This window comes from Podarcis erhardii, assembly GCF_964252035.2.
Source record: "Podarcis erhardii genome assembly, chromosome: 7".
In the NCBI taxonomy this organism is placed as follows: Eukaryota; Metazoa; Chordata; class Lepidosauria; order Squamata; family Lacertidae; genus Podarcis; species Podarcis erhardii.
Window position 1 is genome coordinate 73,317,561 of NC_138511.1, and position 16,390 is coordinate 73,333,950.

Below are 16,390 nucleotides of genomic sequence, written 5' to 3' on the forward strand. Positions count from 1 at the left end.
TATTAATATTCACTGTAGCAGAAACCTTACAAAGTAAAATAAATGCTGGTCATCTCAAAGTCCCTGAAATATTTAGGCCCATTTTTCTTTCTTTGTAGTATAGATTATCAGCATTAATGCTGACTAGAATGGAAAGAATTGCCCTGGAGTAGCAAGAATTTTCTCTGAGTGGAAGAGTTGATGCAGCCAATTGCATTTGTTAAGAAACAGGTTTTTAAGGTGGTCATGAAGCCTTTGATGGAACTGGCACTGACTGCTTATTGTGGCCTCTGAATTCTCCTCTCTGAATCAGGCAGATACAGCATACCTCACTTACTCCCGTTAGAATTCAGGTACCTTGTGGACCGAAGCATGAAGGAGCTCTCCCAATCTTACATAGTAGAGCAAAAGAGATGGAGCTGCATCTATGATTTTGGAAACCTAGGGTGGGATTCAACTAAGTTGTGTGCATGGAATGAAGTCCCTTCATGCAATGAGCCTTCCCCCCCCCCCCCCCGCCCATATGCACTCCTCTGGAGGGTTGGCGAACCCCTAGAACAGGTTTGAGTATGTGAACTACGCCTGTCTAGCAGTTTTCATGACCTGAATATGCACCCTAGAGTGTGCCGCAGAATACTCAACTGCACATGGCTTGGGGTGGAAGCTGCAGGGCCCTACAGTCAATGTTTTTATAAATATAAATCAAAGCACACAGAGTTCATAGTGAAGATTTTTCATACGCCAATTTATCCTAGAATATAACTTCTTCAAGAAGAGAGTAAGTGACCCAGAAACTTTATTGGCTAAACTTTAACTCCCGCCAAAATGTATGTTAAAGGAAGCAGCAATTAAGGATTGATAAGAAATCCCCTCCTTCCACAATGCGATGGGTGCCTGAGGGGGTTACCTATTTGACTGTCACTGTTGGAAGCAGCTGCAATTTTCCTTAGCCGAGCGGCTAATAGGGAAAGGACAATACACCTCTCACTCCTGCCTCCTCTGCAGTATGGCCGTCTTTCCTTACAGGGAGAGCTGGTGCTTCATTTACTCAATTGTGCAATCCTTCCACTCACTTGTGCTTACAGCAGAAAGGTCCTTTATTATTTGTTAAGCAGAGGTTGATGGCCATCTGCTATGATCTAGTAGAGATTCCTGCATTGCACGGGGGTTGGACTAGATGACCCTCAAGGTCCCTTCCAACAATCCTATGGTACTATGGGAAGAGGGCACAGGTTGAAAAGTCCCACTGCACAAGCGGACGTTGTTTCCTGCTCATACTCCCACTTAGTGCTACGTTGAATCCTACCCTATATTTAACACAGTATTTTTAGTTTTCTGCTTTATGGTCTATGGCAGGCATAGACAAACTCGGCCCTCCAAATGTTTTTGGGACTACAATTCCCATCGTCCCTGACAACTGGTCCTGTTAGCTAGGGATCATGGGAGTTGTAGTCCCAAAACATCTGGTGGGCTTAGTTTGCCTATGCCTGATCTATGGTTAAGCTGAAAATAGAGACAGCTTTGAAATCAAAAGGCCAAATACTGGCAATAAGTTGCGTAAGATGCCCCTGAAGGTATTTAACTTATTTCATAAGATTTATAACGCTATTAATACTGTTAAACCTAGAAAGCCTTAATTATTGGAAATTCCTAGCAGCTTATTGTAAGCTGCTCACCACATAAAGTTTAGCAAAACAAATGCATAGAACACAGATAAATTTGGCAATCCTAAGATTACAAAGGAACAGCGTTAGAAATTGTTGCAATGGGTCATTGTGTTCCTTACTGATTCCTATGAAACCCTGAAACAGAGAAGTCAACTTGGTATGCAAAAGCAGAAACGCTTCACAAATAAGAATGCTGACACAATGAGCTTGGAACCTCAGAGAAACTGTTAAGCTTGCTTCTTCCTTGTTTAATATGCCAAAGTGGTCATGAGCCAAAAAGAAGTGTTTTTGTTGTTTAGCAACTGACATGAGGACATAAATCTGAGATCAGGTTAGCATTAATAAAGGGCTGTACTTTTAAAACTTCTTCATAGTCAGTTACACTACTGATTATCATACAAGATGGAGATAAGGAACAGCTGCCTCGAGGCCCCAATTGCGAACTTGTCAGGGTATGTGGCTTGGCCATGTTTGAGAATCTGGTCTGATCTTGCAAATCCACTCATGTTCTTGTAACATGTTAGTTAACTAACTGGCATCGATATGACATTTTGTTGCACAACATGCAGTGCGGTCAGTTCATAATCAGTGAGAAAATTATTCCAACTTATGCTTATACCCACAGTGTTTAACATAGCTGCTATCACACAAGCTGGGCAGAGGACATTTGTCCAGAAGATTCAAAAAATTAAAAGCAAAAAATTAAAATTAAATTAGAAGCAATTGGGAAAGAGATATTAATAGTTACCAGTGTCCCTTTATATAATCAATGATGCAACTGCAACATTCCAAAAAAGGAGAAAGCATCATCCAAAGGAAAGGGAAGTGGAAAAATAATGGATGCCTCAGTTGCTCAAGAGAATATTAGCTGTACATAATAATAAATTTTTTTAACAACTGAGAATCATTTTATCCTTCCAACAAACAGCACTAATGGGAAATAGCACACAATTTTCTGTATGCAACTGTTATATGAAAACTGTTACTGAATATAATGGTGGCCAACAATACTTACTATATAGTAAGAATTTAGAAACGTATACAGAAGATAACACAGCATAACTTTTCTTATAAAGCATCCTTTATGCCTTACTGATCAACTGGTTATGTGCTCTTAGCTCCTTGGAAAGGGGGGCGAGGAGGAGAAGGAGACATCAGAATACACTTTTAAGATTATACTACTAGACACAAGAAATGAAGAATCAAATGCGCTCTGTGTTTTGTTATGTTTTAACACCAAAAACTGATAGCCACAAAAATGGTGGGATAATTAGGCATATTAGCTTTCCCAAAAATATATCTAAATGAAAGTTTATTACAATGTTCTTTCCACCTACATTTGGTCTTTTTCCATATATTTTTTTTAAAAATATTCATATAATGGGAAATTTCTTATTTGTTTAAAGGAGCATCATGTCTTTACCTAGTTGCTCATTTCCTTCTTGACATACCTTATAAAATTTTACATCAATTCTTATTAAGAGTTTCCCCATTTCCTGTTCAACAGGCTACCCTGACATTTCCACCCCCAGTCAGACATAAAACACACTGCCACATTCAGGTAATGTGTCAGGATTCAAAATTACTACATGCAACACTCAGTTTAAAATTTGTCTTAAGCTATGGGCATCTGGCTGTACAGTCAACCAAAATGGGTGAAAAAAATTCATTTTTATTGAAACTCATAACTCAAAAAATATAAGATGCTGTAGTGTACAATATGTTACACAAAGCACCCTGAGGTGCACATTCAAGTCAAGTAAGAAGTTCCATCCTCCCTCCCTCCCCCCTCCCTCCCCCGCTTGGTACCCTAAGTATTTGTTCCATATACAATCATGCACATTTACTCTGCAAGAGGAAGCCCCCAGCTCCATATTCTGTTAATTAGCACCAAAATATCTGTTCTCTTAATTTAACAGGGGAGCTATATTAACTCAGCCAATACTGTAGACAGATGTCATACATTCATGGAATTGAACAGCCTAATCTAACTTCAACACCATGTGCACTGAACCAATTAGCATCCCCGCCCCCCCCAGAAGTGGAAGAAGTCTCCCCTCCTTCTCTATTTTTAAATTAAACACAACAATTTATGAACTTTCCACACAAAGGTGATCTGTTTTTTTTGTTGGGAAGAAGTCTATGAGAGGCGAGGATAACGTACGTCTTTCAATAACAACTACTGGTCGCAAATAATGAAGCTGTTTTAAGGCATTGTCCCCACACTTTGTTAACGCCTTGTCCAATATGGCCCTCAGGTTTTCCAGGGAAGGGATCGAGGGAGAGTCCGTGGATAAGAGAGGCTGCATTCCTCTCAGCTGCCCATGAGCTCTGGAGCCACTGTTTTTCTTGGACACAGCTGCTGCCGGGACCGTTTCATATGCAGTCTTGCCCTGTGTGTCATCCCTTTTGAAGTCTTTCTCTTTTTGTACCACCACACCCAATTCATATCGGCCAGCCGGCTCCCATTCATCCTCGGAGTCGTCATCGTCATCTCGTTCCTCACTTTCTTGGATGAATTTTAAAAAGGAAGACTCAAACCCCATTGGTTTGAAGGACTTTAAATCAAACGGCTTTGGGGCAGATTGCCTCTGTATCTTATCTTTTGTAGCAGAAAGGGGAGGAGGGTTTTTAATGTTCTGCTGTGCTGATGCACGCTGCCAGTCGTTTACATCTTTCTCCCTTTGTAGCTGTACACCTGACCTCACACAGTAGGAGGGATTTTCTCTTCCATCACTTCCAGGCAAGTTGTCTGTTTTATACCGAGGTGACTCCAATCGACTACATTCTACAAAACACCTGGTTTTTGGATTGTGGATATGTTTTAACGTGCCTGGATATAAAGAGACACCAGCCTCCTGAGCCTTGTCACTCCCACAAGAGCTACCGTTTTTACTGCTTTTATCATCATGATTGCAGTCCGAGTTTGGAACACGATGCCCTTCATTTTCACGCTGATATGCAGGGTGCACTGTAACTTCCTGCTTAGAGTCACTATTTAGCTCTTTATTTGAACCCTGGCTTTCTTCTAAGCAGGGGTCATTTATCATAGTACCACATTCAACACATAGTACAAGCTCCTCATACTGTTGTTCTATATAAATACTGGCCATCTGATGGGTACGCTTATAGTGTCTCACAATACTGCTTTCTAGTTTTACTACAGAGGGACACCCCCGAACCATGCAAGGATACTGTGTCTGATTGCAGTTGTCTCTGCACATTTGCAGGGCTTCCTCCCTTGTTCTGAAGTTATATAACTGCTTTCCTTTGCTTTTATTATTCTTCTCAGATTTGTCATGGATCCGTTTCTTCTTCTCACTCTCTTCATGCCCGAAGAACTTATCTTTCAAGCACCTTTGCTCCTGTCCATCTTTAAGGTGGGCCAGTTTTTCTTTGGCAGCTTCCGAGACCCCATCATAATCACTGTGTCGGAAGTATACATGTTGAGAATAGCGGCTGTAAGTTGTGAAAACTCGGTTGCAACCATTAAGGTCACAATGAATTTCAATCTCTTTATTTATTTCCTCTTCCTTAGCATGCTCTTCCATCAGGTGATGCTTCAGTTTGTGGAAGGAATAAAATGCAGCAGGACACTGAGGATGGTGACAAGGAAATCTCACGGACTCTGTTTCAGAAAGCACTTTGGAATCCTCTACATGGTCCAGGCCATGAAAGTCACTGCAATGCTTAGCAAGCGATTTAGAACACAAGAAGCGTTTGCTGCACGCCTTATGTTTGCAAACAAATATTTTTTTACATTTGGCAAGTTCCCTCTTTGTTCTCGCTTTGTCTTTCTCTAGGCAGAGCTGTTCTTTGTTATACTGATGCACTGTTCTGTAGTGCCGAATCAAACCTTTCTGATTAGTAAATGCAGAGTTGCAATTTTTATGAATACAATGGAACGGCTTGTGGTATTTATGCAAAATGTAGCACAAATTTCCTTTGGCAACTGTTCTTTTACTTCCCCTCCCCTCTCTTGCTTCTAGTCCTTTCCGGTGGCTTTCCAGAGCAGACAGTTTCGTCTGCTTGCCAGTTACACAACTTTCTGCTTCTTCGCTAGACTCCAGATCTGTTTCAGAACTAAGCTCATCTTTCTTTGGATGACACTGCTCTTCTTCAGCCAGATTAGCTTGGTCATCAAGTTCTTCCTCTGTATTGGCATAGAAATCAGACATTGAACCCATGGTATCATTCAGCATATCCTCAGCACTCTCATCCAGATCCTCAAAACTCTCATTACCAAGTAATTTCTGAGTTGCTGTCATATTGCCAAGTTTATGTTTGTTTCTATAATGGACTCGGAGATGTGTTTTTCTTGTAAATGATCTTTGGCAAATATGACATTTAAAAGGGGAATACCGATGTTGAAACATGTTCAACTGAAGCACCGTCTCCTTTGAATAATTGTGTTTTCTAACATAATGCGTCAACAACGCTTCCCTGGTCACAAATTCACATGTGCAACCTTGACGCTCACAGAAAAATGGCTTGGCTGCCAACTGGGTAAGGTATTGTTTTGGTAGTTTGCCTTGCTGCTCTTCAGGGAAGTAGTCTGAGGTAGATTCATCTTCAGAGTTTGGAGACTGTGACAACCTGGAAGAATTTCCAATATGACCACTGGAATTTTTTAAACTTAAATGCTTCAAGCCCAGGAGAAGTTCCAACATTGCATCTTCTGAACTGGACACTTTGGAAGCTTCAAAATAGGAAGTTTCTGGGGAAGAAGGATACAGTTCTTCATTTAAATAGCTTCTGCTATTAGTACTTGTATTACAATCTATAATGCCTGGAGAGTCTGTATTTCGACATGAATGATATATGAGCTCTGGACTAATATCTCCATCAGTATTATGACTGTCACTGTACTGAGTAGTATCTTTAGTTTTCAGACCTAGCTTCCTCCTAGGTTTGAAATGGTAAGGATGAGCCCTTCGAAGATGCTTTTGCATGCCCTTTGAATTTTTGTACGTTGATCCACAGTCTTCAAAGCCACAGGTAAATCTTTTCCCATCAAAATATACAGCCACATTTGAATACCGCTCTTTTAAATTAGATGGAAGGAAGACTTTCTCACGGGGTAAATCACTCCCAGGAGTTGCCTGGCCACAGTCCACTGCTTCAGTCAAAGGTGTCAACTGAGTCTCACTGGCTAGGGATGCAATATTGCTTCCTAAACTGCCATTACTTTTGCCATCCACCTCTCCATCAGATATAGCTTCTTGTTTAACTTGCTGGGTTTCCTCCGAATTTGTAGATTCTTGCTTAACCTGCTGGATTCCCTCTGAGTTTGTAGATCCCGAAGGCAAATTAAGATTCTCATGCAGATCAGAAGGACCTTTTTGTTCAAACACTTCCAAATCTGAAAGGCAAGTAAGACTGTCCCCAGAAACATTTTCCTCGTGCTTAATCTGCATCTCCTTTATTTCACCATTTGACATATGCATCGACAGGTGATTTGTAAACTCAGTTTTGGAATAGTAAAATTTTTTACAACCACTAAAGTTGCATGCGTAGGAAGCATCCCTAAAATGCTGGGCTTCATGGTGGTAAAGCTGCCCCAAGTCACTGAAAACAATGTTACAGCCACTGAGCTCACATTTATAACGCAGATCGTCATGCTGTTGCTTGTGATGGAGCAGCTCATTCACTGATCCAAACCTAGCATAGCAGCCCACCGACACACACATGTACGGCTGAGGGCCACTGTGCACTTGTTCATGCTCCTGTAGATGGAAAGCCGAAACAAAATGCCGCCTGCAGTATGCACACTTCTCACGCCTGTTTTTCATATCCAAGTAGTGCATTGCATTTTGATCATTGTTTTGGTGTTCTGCTTTCAAGTGAACACTTAAGTACTTGAATTGCTTAAACACTTTGGAGCAATCCGTGCCTGGGCATGGGTACAGGTCCCTGTCCTGCAAGTGGCAGTTTTCTAGCTTACTAAACGTGACAAAATCCTGTGTGTTGAGTCTGGGTTGTTCACACTGTGTTATTTTGAGTGGTTGGTTTTCTCCAAGGCCTACAGAAGCAATTCTGGCTAGACTGCTCTTTGCCAACCTCTCTTTCTTCAACAGCAACTTCTTCTTACTACGGTATTTTCTACTAGGAGGCATTTTTACATGTTCCATCACATGCGTCACAAAGACATCCTTCCTCTTGAACTTTTTTATACACACTGGGCATGTATAAATGCCATCTTCCATATGCATCTTAGAATGGTGAAGTATTCTGGCCTCTATACATTCCCTTTTGCAAATAACACAGAAAAATTTGTACTGAAGCCACCTCTGGTACCTTTCTGAGGATCCAATTGGCTTTTTAACTCTCACCCTCTCTTTAGGCTGATTTATTATATCTTGACCTTCAAAATTATTATCTTCGCAATCGCTTAGGAGACCATCCAACAGTTCGGTTTCATTGAACAACATCTCATTGCAACTCAGATCATCCTCTGACTCAGAAACTTCTTTTCCTAACAATTTGAGACAGTGTCGCTTCAGAGTTTTCCAGTCCCAAAATTCTGGATCAAATGGCCAATACGCCTTTAAAGCCAACAGTAGCTCACAACGGAGGGAGTTTGGAACTGCTGCATTTTCTTCATCCAATTTTTGATCTGGCTGCAAGTAGAGCTCTTCTAGTAGACTGTATCTTTCCTCGCTTGGCTCAAGTAAGTATTCGGTGAGCTGGCATGCTCTTCTTACTTCAAGGTCTTCCGGCAGAAGGCATGCAATTGTTTTGCATACAGAGGTCTTCATGTCATCATTTTCATTTGATCGGAGCTGTAAGGCTCTCACACATAACAAGACAGACACAATAAGGCCTGCTTCTTCTGCCTATAGGAAAGAAGAGAGCACAAGTCAGATGTTAATTTAGCCCCCAGGGACATCTCTTAAAGACAAAGGAAACACAACTGAAAAAACTGGACAAGATATATGGATAAGTTTTCATAGAACTCTAGAGTTGGAAGTGACAAGGGTCATCTGCCCAATGTGGGGCTTGAACCCACAAATCTGAGATAAGTCTCACGCTCTACCGACTGAGCTATCCCTCTCAATCCTGAAGCAATTACAGATTTGAGTAACCCGTGCCCCTCCAGATGTTGCTGGACTCCCATTCCCATTAACACCAGCAAGCATGGCCGATGGCCAGGGATAGTAAGAGTTGTAATTCAGAAACATTAGGATGGCCACAGGTTCCCCACGCCTGGATTAGAGGGATATATATAGATACATACTCTGGCATTTCTTATTTCAATCAACTTCAATGTTTTACCCCCAAAAACATACTTAAAGAAGGCACTTACTTAAAGAAGGCATTTACTTAAAGAAGGCACCAGTCATATTTGTTACTTAATTCTGCCATGAAGTTCACTGGTGCACATATTATCTTTACAACAACTCTGTAAGGTAGATCAGGCTAAGAAATAATGACTGACCCTAAGTCCCCAGTTAAGCTTAATGGATAAGTAGGGATTTGGAATTCAGTCTCTGTTGCCATCCTGATATTCTAACCACTCTACTACAGTAGGGATTCTTTTTACCGGCATGTTAGGCATTGCCAGAGTAGAATTTGCCAACTTGGCGGCCTGCAGATGCTTTAGATTAGACCATAGCTCTCATCAGCCCCATCCAGCTTCTTTTTGAGCAGTTTCAAGCATAAAAGACACTTTGTGGCAGCAAATACACACAATTTTGTGAAAGTCATTCCCATGTTTTTAGGAACTAAGTATACTTGGAATTCTGAAGCAGATTTATATATCTGTTTCAGATATATATACACAGTGGTACCTTGGAAGTCGAACACCTTGCAAGTTGAACATTTTGGCTCCCGAATGCAGTAAACCCAGAAGTGATTGTTCCAGTTTGCAAATGTTCTTTGGAACCTAACATCCGTCGCAACGTCCGTGGCTTCTGATCGGCTGCAGGAGCTTCCTGCAGCCGATTGGAAGCCGCGCCTTGGTTTCCGAACCATTTTGGAAGTCGAGCAGACTTCCGGAACAGATTCCATTTGACTTCCAAGGTATGACTGTATAGAGAGAGAGAATGAGTGTGTGTGTGTTTGAAAACCGCATCAAATCAAGATATCTACTTGTAGATTGTCTTCTGTTGCACAATGGCAAGTATTTTTCAACTTCTTTGCTTCCATACTATTCCTTATCACTTCCTATTTCCACTCAAAAGTTTTGCTGCTGAATTACTTCGTCTTTTTAGATAGAGGCGCTGAAGAAACATCAGTCGTACAGTAAAAAGAGCCAGTTACAGATAGGTAGCCGTGTTGGTCTGCCATAGTCAAAACAAAACAAATTCCTTCCAGTAGCACCTTAAAGACCAACTAAGTCAGTTCTTGGTATGAGCTTTCGTGTGCATGCACACTTTGGTATCTGAAGAAGTGTGCATGCACACGAAAGCTCATACCAAGAACTGACTTAGTTGGTCTTTAAGGTGCTACTGGAAGTAAAAAGAGCAACATCAATACAGCAATAGAGTAAAAGCAGAGTTGAATCTACTGTGTGCCAATGTCCTCTAAGGACTAGAATATGAAGCCTTGGAAGATAGGAAATTCCACTATGCAAGTACTCCTTATCTAAAACAGAAAATAGGCAGCCTGAACCAGCAGGAACTCCAACAGGAAGAAGACATAAAGGGCAAGAAATGTACTTGGCTGAAAAAAGTGAAAGGGAAGAAAAGTGCAAGTTAAAAGACCAGAGATCCAGTCTGACTTGCTGCTGTGAAGTTCAGGTGTTCAACTTGTCATGTGCTCAGCCATCAGAATGACACAAGGCAGCCATCAATTATGTCTTTCCAGGGTAGCCAACAACAGGATGCACCCAAAAGCTACTGAATTTTTGTTATCTGCTGAAAGTACATAGGTTAATTCTGTGATAAACTGCTTCCCAAACAGGCACTTACTTCAGCTTGTATGACTCTAATTAGGAAGAACAAGTGTTGCAATGTCCTAGCGATGATGCCAAACTGCCGGCAGCGCTCCAGAAAGGAATCTAAAGATGGGTCAATTCTTTTTTGTAGTTTGCTCCAAAATAAAGTCAGTTCCCTACGGAGAAAGTTTAGGACAAATGCTTAGTTAGAGATCCAGTAGTCAAGCTTAACAATGGTTTAAACATGAACGTGCAGAATGCTAGAAGCAATACTGAGAAACTAGGCCAAGATAAGAAAAAAGGAAAGAGATCGTCTGAAAAGTTATACCAAGAGTAATTTCTTTAGCTAAGGCATACAACTAAGTGAAACCAAATAAATGACTTTCAGTGCACCTCTGAGGTTTCTTGTCTCTTCCTCCCCGCCCCCCCGCCCCCATGTCTCATACTTGACCTTAAATGGGGGTCCTGAGCTGTGATAGCTGACACAATGACCTCTGGTTGTTACTGGACTCCAGCTCCCTTCATTCCCGGCTAGGGATGAATGGCAGCTGGAGTCCAGCAACATCCTGAAGACACCGGATGGCTTCCCATGGTCTTGAGATAGAAACAACCCTCTCTTCGAGGATTTATTTTTCCACCCTCATCAAACACTGTTCTAACAAGAGTATCTTCTATTTTATATCCAATCTAAGCTTATTATATCTAACCATTCCTGATTTTTGGGGTAATATTTAACATCTGTAAATCCTTGTCAAGCATGTTTCCAAGCATCAACATTACTGATGGACAGCCTATTTCTAAGATGACGTTAATTTGGAGCATTAATTTGGGTAAAGAATAAATTAAATGTAAAAAACACAGGATTGCTTTTGGAATATATGCTTCTTCATATAATTGCCTGCATTCAGTTAAACCTCCACTGTTTGAGAAAACAAGAACAAGGAGAGCAGAAATCCCTCAAAGTAGAGATCATCATTGGATTCCATTTCTGGCTGAGAGGGAAACCATGTTTTGAAATTATAGTTTCAAATGCTCCCTACTGCTCATTCTGGATCCTCCACATTGTAGTTTGGAGGATTATCTGATGTTCTCTGTGTCTAACATTAGTTTGTTCAGCCTCTAGAGGTTCTTGAAAAATGGAAGAGATGTGCTCACACAACTGTAATGTTTAACAAATATAAATACTTTGTTTTTAAGAAATAAATTTCATTCATATAGAATGAAACATTTTCTTTAATGTGAGCTACTTCAATGGCCTATGTGAGCCAGAATAGCAAATACATGCATTTGAAAATAATATCTGGACATAGTACTTACCAAGAGCAGTACACGTTTCCATTTTGAAGCTGCTGCGTGAGGTATGTTGTACAAAGAATGAATGCAGTACTATCTTGACCTTCAGCTTCCAGATTACATATCATATCCAGGACCTCTTTGCAGTCCACCTTTGCAATCTTTCAAAAATAAAAATCCAGAAGAATTCTATTGTAAATAGTTTCATTCAAGACCACTTTGCACACACAAAGATACTTTCAGGAAGACTTTTCTATCCTTCTGCAATCAGTAGTTTGTGCCACTACAGTAGCTGTGTTAAAGTCCATATTGTCAACAAAGGCATAGCCCAGCTCTTGTTACTTGAAGTGCTAAAAGCACCTAAAAGCAATGCAGTTCAGATCTAATATTGTACTGCTTTACTGGCGAGAGTTACAGTGTTTTATTTTTAATGGCTTTTTTCTTAAATAGTCTTTCTATGGTTCACTCACTGTGGGGTTTTAAACTGTTATTAGCTGCTTTGAACAGGATTTTAAATACAGTGGTACCTTGGGTTACATACACTTCAGGTTACACCGCTAACCCAGAAATAGTACCTCGGGTTAAGAACTTTGCTTCAGGATGAGAACAGAAATCATACTCTGGCGGCACGGCGGCAGCAGGAGGCCCCATTAGCTAAAGTGGTGCTTCAGGTTAAGAACGGACCTCCGGAACGAATTAAGTACTTAACCCGAGGTACCACTATATCCATTAAATAAAATTTGAATGTTACTTTATATCAGCAGAGGCTGACTTCTAGACGTGAATCCTCTGCTTCGTCTCTCCGCAGCAAATATCTTGGCTTTATTATTAATATTTATATATCACCAATATTTTATTGGTCTGGAAGTAGCTTTGGAACTACTGTTGTGGTAAAAACTTCCAGAGCAATAAAACAATACATTTTAGAAATACAAAGCACAATTAAGCTTGCCCATTCACCTCTTTGATAGATTCTTCAGTTGGAAGCATGGAACACAAGCAAGTGATGTAAGCTTGGAGAAATGGCAATGTATTTGAAATTTCCGTGGACTCTTTGCACAGTTTGGATAGGGAAGCAGCTTGCCGAAGGCGGTTTGTTTTCATCAAGTATTTTATTCGCATCTGCATAAAGACCGGTCCTTCTTGTTTAATCAGTTTGTTGACTAGAAAAGAAGTGGAAAAGATTTTTGCACACACTATTTATCACCAGAATTTAGCTCAAGCAGTAATGTATGCCAGTGGTTGGCATCTAACAGCCTATTTCATGGCCTTCTGTTCTAGAATTCCTGAAACTCTTTAGAATTTAAACTACATATTCATTGGGGGGAGGTGGAAGGGGAGAAAGTTTTTGGTTAAGGCAAAGACTCCCAACCAGCAAAGGACTCTCATCTTGCCTCACTTTTATCCCCAAGTACAGGCGGTGACCATTTCACATGGGGGTTGTTTCCACCCTGAGCAAGTATAAGCCCCAGCCTGGTACACCCTGCCCTGCCCCCATTCTGCCCTCTTCCAGATCCAAAAAGAACCTGCGCATTGGCGACTGCTTATCAATTGGACGCACCTAAAATGGTTGTAGCCTGTAATGAAAACAGTTGGAAATTATCTATGGTGGGTTTGAGTTTGCAGTTCTACAGAGAAACAGTAACCTGTGAATGACCCATCATAAGCAAGGGTGTGTGGCATAAATACTCGGGAATTCCTCAACTCTATTAACAAGATTCATTCAGAAAAACTTCACAACGATCTAAATGCTGGATCTAAAAGGTGCTCTTACACTAGTGGAAAACATTTCCTGTCCACAGCACTGTAGGAGAAAACCCAGAAGTTCTTCAGACTCCAAAAGCTTCTTTTACTGCCTGCACTAAAGACCATACGCTACATTCAGTATTTTCCTAATTCTATATTCCTCATGTTTCTATCTGATGTAGGAGACTATAGTTTGTGCCATAATAAAATCTGCTAGTCTAAGACGCCACAAGATTCTGCTTTTGCTTCTCATACTATAATGCAACCCAACACATTGTGGTGCAGCACTGTCTTCCAGTAGCTCTTGTGCAAGAGTTCCTGGAACAGCTCAAAAATATTTTCTCCCTGTGCTTTATGGTTCTTTGAATAAAACCCTCGAATCTTATTATATGAGCAGTTTCACAGCAGGTAACGAACGACAGCCATATGTAATAAAAGGGTATGACCACAGCGTTGGGAAAGAACCAACAAGAAGCCGGTACTAGGCCAGGTACTCTTCTTCACCCTAGAATCTAGGCCAAGGAAAGCTAGCAGATAAGGGAATGCTACAGGACTGGAAGAGTGAAAATGACATCTCAGGATTCATGGTAAAGCTCTGCATGCTCTTCACAGCAACAGTTGAGGAACACCTATCATCTTGCTCAGTTCTTTAGGAGCAAAATGTTTCAGTGTGAAAGACTAGCTACTGCTCACATCATAACAGTGGCACAGTAATGGAATTCTCATTTAAGGTACAAGTCTCAAGATCTTACCTTCTTCTGCTTCTACAGGCTGCTGTGATATAATATTTAAGAGAACTGGATTCTTCCATACACCTTCCTTTGAAATGTCAGCCAGTGTTTCGAGGCTATTGTCTCCAAATTTAAGTAAAGCATTATGGGAATCCTATGTTGGAGAAAGAGATAAACAATTATACAGCCTTCCTTAGACATCTATTGGGAAGCTTTTAATGACTGGTGTATTGTGTGTTCTTTATATTCTGTTGGAGGCCGCCCAGAGTGGCTGGGACAACCCAGTTTGATGGGCATGGTACAAGTAATAAATGATTCTTATTATTACTGTTATATAAATTCCTACATTTCCAAGATCTCAGTTGGGATCACTACACAAGGCTGTAAGAAAAGGCTGCAGAAATACGGCATTTTTCCAGCATTTAATTACACCGGGTAATATCCAATGAACTCAGAGCAGATCCACTGAATATCTTAGGCTTTGTTAATGTGTCCCCCACCATCATATTTAGAGGAGGGTTTTTTAAATTCCATTTCTAGTATGAGGTACATAGCTTGGAAAAAGGAGTAGATACAAACGAAGGTATCTTACAGTTAGTCATGTTGAGATCATGCCTACAAGTTTATGTAATAGAAATTTCACTATATAATTATACAGCAAGTAGCCCAGAGTAACATGGCCTTCCTTACATCAAAACATGGATAATTCATAACATGCAGTGGGTAACCATCCATATCTCCTACAATAATCAATGAAATTAGTCCGTTCTTGCCTGAAAATATGCTGTCTTGTGCTGTTCTCCTAGTCTGATAAAGTAGATTACTTTAGCCATTAAAGCTTTGTCCTATATGTCACCATAGTGTTATTTAATGGTACATTTGACTATCTCCATTTAATTCTCTGAAGGCTGTGCATTGTTCCCTTCTAGCAGACATTCCTCCTTTTAAAAGAAGTCTCCCCAAACCTCTACTCCCAATGCGAGACAGGGGATATTGCACTACTGGAGCACTCTTCTATCACATAAAAAGTTACAAAAGGATGCTTACAACCTCACTATATATTAAAGGCTGTATGAAGAACTAAAATTCATATAAGACATCCAGGTAAGGTATACTTAATCATAATGTATTTATTCCCATTTTATACTGGATTCAACTAAAGAACTACCACAAATACCACAGCCTACTTAGTTATAATTTGAAAATATATATTTCTAGATGCAAACTGTTGAAACAGGGTCCTCTGTAGAATAGAGATGAAAAATACTTGCCTGTATAGACTGAAACAGTCTTAACAATAGTTCAGACTGCTCCTCACTTTCAGGCACAGAAAGCAGTAGTTCAAAACAGCTCCTGAAATAAATAAATCACAGAACCAAGCTAATTAGGACCACCATTAAGGAAGTAGCACGTTGGGTCATTTTGTACCTCTGTTTATAATCTCTCTAGGTCAAATGAATGTGAAAACATAGTAGAAAAGAGCTGAAGCTGTTAAGCAGCATAACAATTGCTACTAGCAGCGATGCTGTTTTCCATGAGAAGAATTCAAGATAGATGCACTGTAACAATATTTAGTTGGAATTATAGCACTGAATGATTTTCAGGCTGTATTGGCAGCTTATTCTTAACAGCATCTTTGACCAATGTGATGCATAATAATGGTCTTGCAGATTCATTCACATTTTGAATTTTCAGGTACCGAGTTCCAAAGAAGTACTGTTTATAATATATGTAGCCCGGGGGAAAAAGTAGATAGGCTCAAGATTCACTAAGATGCAGCATGGGGAGAAGATGGCATGATCTATGCCATTTACAAGTTCACAATAATGCTTATTTCTCTACACATAATTTAAACTTGCATTCCACCGTTCTTCAGGTCAGTGTATACAGGGTTATACATTTCCCTCCCCCAATCACAATAACCCTGTGAGACAGATTAAGTCTCCCTGATTCAAGTGCAGCTCTCTATCCACTACACCGCACAGTCTCTGGTGCTTCCCATTGTCCTAAATTTAGGAAACAGATTGGTAAAATCCTAGCAGTTACGCATGCTCTCAGCAGAGTTCCCCTCCACCTCCTGATCACTCAAGCTAAAA

The 16,390-nt window shown here is 40.4% G+C and overlaps 1 protein-coding gene across 1 annotated transcript in view; it reads right to left on the bottom strand.

Annotated features, from left to right (window-relative positions):
- Window positions 1–3,719: 3,719 nt before the first annotated feature.
- RLF (RLF zinc finger) overlaps window positions 3,720–16,390 on the bottom strand; it is a 28,078-nt gene continuing 15,407 nt past the window's right edge. The window contains 6 exon segments of the mRNA XM_081868627.1: window positions 3,720–8,482; window positions 10,559–10,700; window positions 11,842–11,978; window positions 12,778–12,980; window positions 14,316–14,448; window positions 15,566–15,647. Coding sequence (XP_081724753.1) covers window positions 3,737–8,482; window positions 10,559–10,700; window positions 11,842–11,978; window positions 12,778–12,980; window positions 14,316–14,448; window positions 15,566–15,647 — 5,443 coding nt within the window. The 3' untranslated portion in view covers window positions 3,720–3,736.